At 34.5% G+C, this 3,793-nt stretch overlaps 1 protein-coding gene across 1 annotated transcript; it reads right to left on the bottom strand.

The window, feature by feature from the left end:
• Positions 1 to 995: 995 nt before the first annotated feature.
• On the bottom strand, positions 996 to 3,393 carry LOC111887800 (uncharacterized membrane protein At4g09580). Its single transcript, XM_023883949.3, has 5 exons — positions 3,289 to 3,393; positions 2,777 to 3,097; positions 1,881 to 2,151; positions 1,629 to 1,799; positions 996 to 1,508 (listed from the first exon to the last, which is right to left on the bottom strand). Exons 2-5 carry the CDS (start codon positions 3,034 to 3,036, stop codon positions 1,377 to 1,379), a joined length of 834 nt encoding a protein of 277 aa, XP_023739717.1. The 5' UTR covers positions 3,037 to 3,097; positions 3,289 to 3,393; the 3' UTR covers positions 996 to 1,376.
• Between the last annotated feature and the right edge of the window lie 400 nt (positions 3,394 to 3,793).

Genomic DNA, 3,793 nt, shown 5'->3' on the forward strand with positions numbered 1-3,793 from the left:
CAAACTGCATCTTAAGAATCCATCTTACAAGTTTATTCCTAGAAATCTTTGATATGTTCTCGAAGTTCAAATTAGATAATCTCTTGTGCCACAGCCAATTAAGATGAGATTAGGCACGAGAGAATAAGCAGGGACGAAGTGAATTGTCAGCAAAGAACATGTCCAAAACATAAATGTTATTCTATCGATTTGCAGTCAAAACAATGACATTCTTTTGATCAACAACATTTCCTTTTCTCTTGTTAAAGTGAACTTCATAGTCAGCATCACACAGTTGGCTGATTGAAATGAGATTGTGTTGAAGACCTTTTATGTAAGAGACATTCTTCTAATTTAGCATGATCAGAAGTTCAGTGTCTAATTTAGGATGTCACGTTGGCAAAAAAACGGGGTAAAGGGGTATTTTGAGTTCGTAAGGGTAAACGAGTCAAAACTCAATCTTTAGGGTCCAATTTAGAGTGATCAGATTTTCAATGGCTAAATCAAGTCGATTTTGATACTTCGATGGTGAAATAAGTCAAACTCCTTGATTTTTTTTTATTTTAGAACCACCTAAAGAAAACATTTTGTTAACTACTATCAATGTCTAAACATTTGAGTTTAAATTTATAAGGAAAGCAAAAAAAAATATTAATTTCTTCTGATTCCAAGAAAAATATTAAATTTCTTCAAAAAGCCAATAAATCGATAAATTGTTTTGAAAAGCAAATCCAAATTTCCCCTTACAATCCTATTGGTCTCAAATTTCTTCTAATTCCAGATCCTCTTTAACAAATTCTAAATTCGACCAAAACAATTTAAACACATGGAATTTACATTATCCCAAAAGTCACGGTTGTCATCATCCACATCATACTCTCATATGTGTTAACAAGACATAATGAAGCAGGAGGATTATTAGAAGATATGTGGGAGAGACAGAGAGTATCCAGCTGATCACATCACATGATTACCAAAGTGGAAGAGTTGGGATATAAATTCACAAGATACCAATCTATAAAACTGTCACTACAAGTACGATATAAATTCATGTCTTACATGAAAAGCTAAACAAAAAGGCAGAAACAAAAGGCAAGAAGCTATAAACAACTTTTCAACACAAAGAAAATTTAAAAACAAAAAAAAAAACAAAATCCTGATTTTCTTCTACAGAGAAGTACATATATCTATATCTCAGAATGTATAAAGAACTTTTCAACTCTATTTGCCAGTTTTTTTTTTCAATAGGAACACCAAAAAGATTTAACAATTGTTATGCTTTACGGAATAAATTATAGCCTTCTTCTCTTCTCTTCCATTCGCCACTCTAAATTTGTATAACATTTTGTAAGTGTGTAATAGTTATATTACAGACATGTCTAGAAGACAGAGAGAGATTACTCATATATCCGTTTCTTCTTCAAGATTGTTGGAAGTATGGAGATGAAGCCAATCAAGAAAAGCACTGATAATGTCTTGAAATCATACAGATCTTTAACCGAATGCAGATCACCAAGTGCTAGCCCAGCCTGCAAAATTTCACAGTTTCAAACACCAACACAACCTTTCATACAATTACCAATCACAAATTTCATACTAAATGCAAAATTTCACAATTTCAAAGTACATTGCTATTTGAAATGACTTACTCTGACAGTAACATACGCAGCTGGGACAAGGCCAACAACTGTAGCCAAAAAGAATACATGATATGGTACATCAACAATTGGTGATGCCAAATTAATAAAAAGATTTGGCAAAGTTGGAGTTATCCTCAAAAACAGCATGTAATTCAGCAATTTGTCTCTTCGCTTTGCTACCTGAGATTAAGATTAGAAACTGAGAAGTAAGAAAACAGAAAAAAGCACTTGCCACTTGGACAGTAATTTTATTATTTTTACCTCTGTCTGAAACAATTTTAACTTTCCTGGCCAGAGCCAGTAAACTATGGGCCTTCCAATTAGCTTTGACAGGAAAAAGCAGGATGAAGCACCAGCAGTGGAATTAAACACAACCAAGAAGATGCCTTTAATAACACCAAAAAGGGCTCCAGCAAGCAATGACATGAAAATTGTCCCTGGAATCATAAATGTCTGCATGAATATGTAAGTGGAGCAGTAACCTACAATGAACTTTGTTGGATTAATGCTTGCATATGCCCCAAGGTGATCTCTGAAAACAAAACAAAAAAACATACAAACATTTTATTCAAGCCAATGAGGTTACCATTACAATGGATGAAGAAAAGATACAATACCATAAACAGAGATTTGGTGTGTAAGGGACTTTGAAGTAAAATCATTTTCTAGGGTCCTTTGAATATCCTAAAGTGTGTTCTTGATCTTGCCTCTATGTGGGAAATGGGACGCAAATCAGACATTTCACCAATGGTGCAAAAAACTATCATTGTGTATCTATTTGAGCTCTTGTGTGTATGTGCAAATTAAAATTTCCATATTTTGTAGCTGTTCATACACTATCTCTTTGGCTATGGCCAAAACTATCTTCTTTTTTATGTTCTCATGTGTTAACCTTGAAAATTATATGTTATACATTAAGGCAGGTCACTACATAAGAAGTACATCAGTTTAGTATCACCATTTTGAAGGATATATAGACATTGACTAGACCCACGACCAAAAGAATTCATATTGCTTACAACCCACATAATTACCAACTTACAGAAAGAAAAAAACCATAAGAAATTCTAGTACAGGTATAATTCCAAGCAACTACATTCAGATCAGCAATAGTTAAGATTGTAATAAAGCAAAAAAGTAAGAATTTGGGTACGTACTTCAAGATTCGCAGATCCGATATGGATCTAGGCAGCTTAAGTTGACCATCAGCAGCTGGCATTGTCTGATAAATGAAGAACAAACCGATCGAAAAAACCAAGAAAACGCCCAAAGCCATCGAGAATTCCCATCTAGTCAGAGGGAACGTCTTTTCCAATTTAGAACCTACATGCTTCTTACTAGTAGGGGAATCTTCCCCCATCTCTACATCCCTCATCAGCCTTTCGGACTCTGCCACCAGAATCCTCGGCGCTGCCATCAACAAGACAACCGGTTCGAAGCGAATAAGGAGATGATGAAGACACCGCAAAACCCTCAATCTTCATTGTAAGATAATGAAGACGAATTAGTTGATGCCATCAAAGGTGCAATGTTTGTTTATATTTATAGTATTTTACATTGATCTGATTAACCCTAGATTCACGACACTTGAAATTGATTCCCCTTAATTGAAGGATCGGAAATTGGAGAAAGAGGGAAGAATTGTTGAAATGGATAGGTAGTCAACTACCTGAACCCTAGGAAGGGAGTTTTGTCGAAATTGAACAGAGATTGACAGGATTCTGAATCGTGAGAGATTTTAGTGGCCAACGGTAGCCATAATAAGAGCAACTCACCATATGTTACAAAAGAAAAGTCATCACTGACATTTTATTTTAGGCAAAACTTCAAAAGTGGTCCCTTTAGTATGTAGTTTTTTCCGAAATTTGATCCAAATTATAATTCTTTTAGATTGGTGGTTCTTTTGACCATATTTGTACATGGTTTTAGTCTTTCGAAAAACTAAAAAGACTAAAATACTCTTTTGATACATCTTTTATATTTTTTGTCTGTTTAATTTAAAGTTTTATTAATAAAAAAAATATAGGGTCCATTTCTCTCTCTCTCTCTCTCTCTCTCTCTCTCTCTCTCTCTCTCTCTCTCTCTCTCTCTCTCTCTCTCTCTCTCTCTCTCTCTCTCTCTCTCTCTCTCTCTCTGTTAGTTGCAGGTTAGAATCCAAAAGCAAAAAAAATGAT

The sequence above is a fragment of the Lactuca sativa genome, chromosome 1 (assembly GCF_002870075.4).
Source record: "Lactuca sativa cultivar Salinas chromosome 1, Lsat_Salinas_v11, whole genome shotgun sequence".
Lineage (NCBI taxonomy): Eukaryota > Viridiplantae > Streptophyta > Magnoliopsida > Asterales > Asteraceae > Lactuca > Lactuca sativa.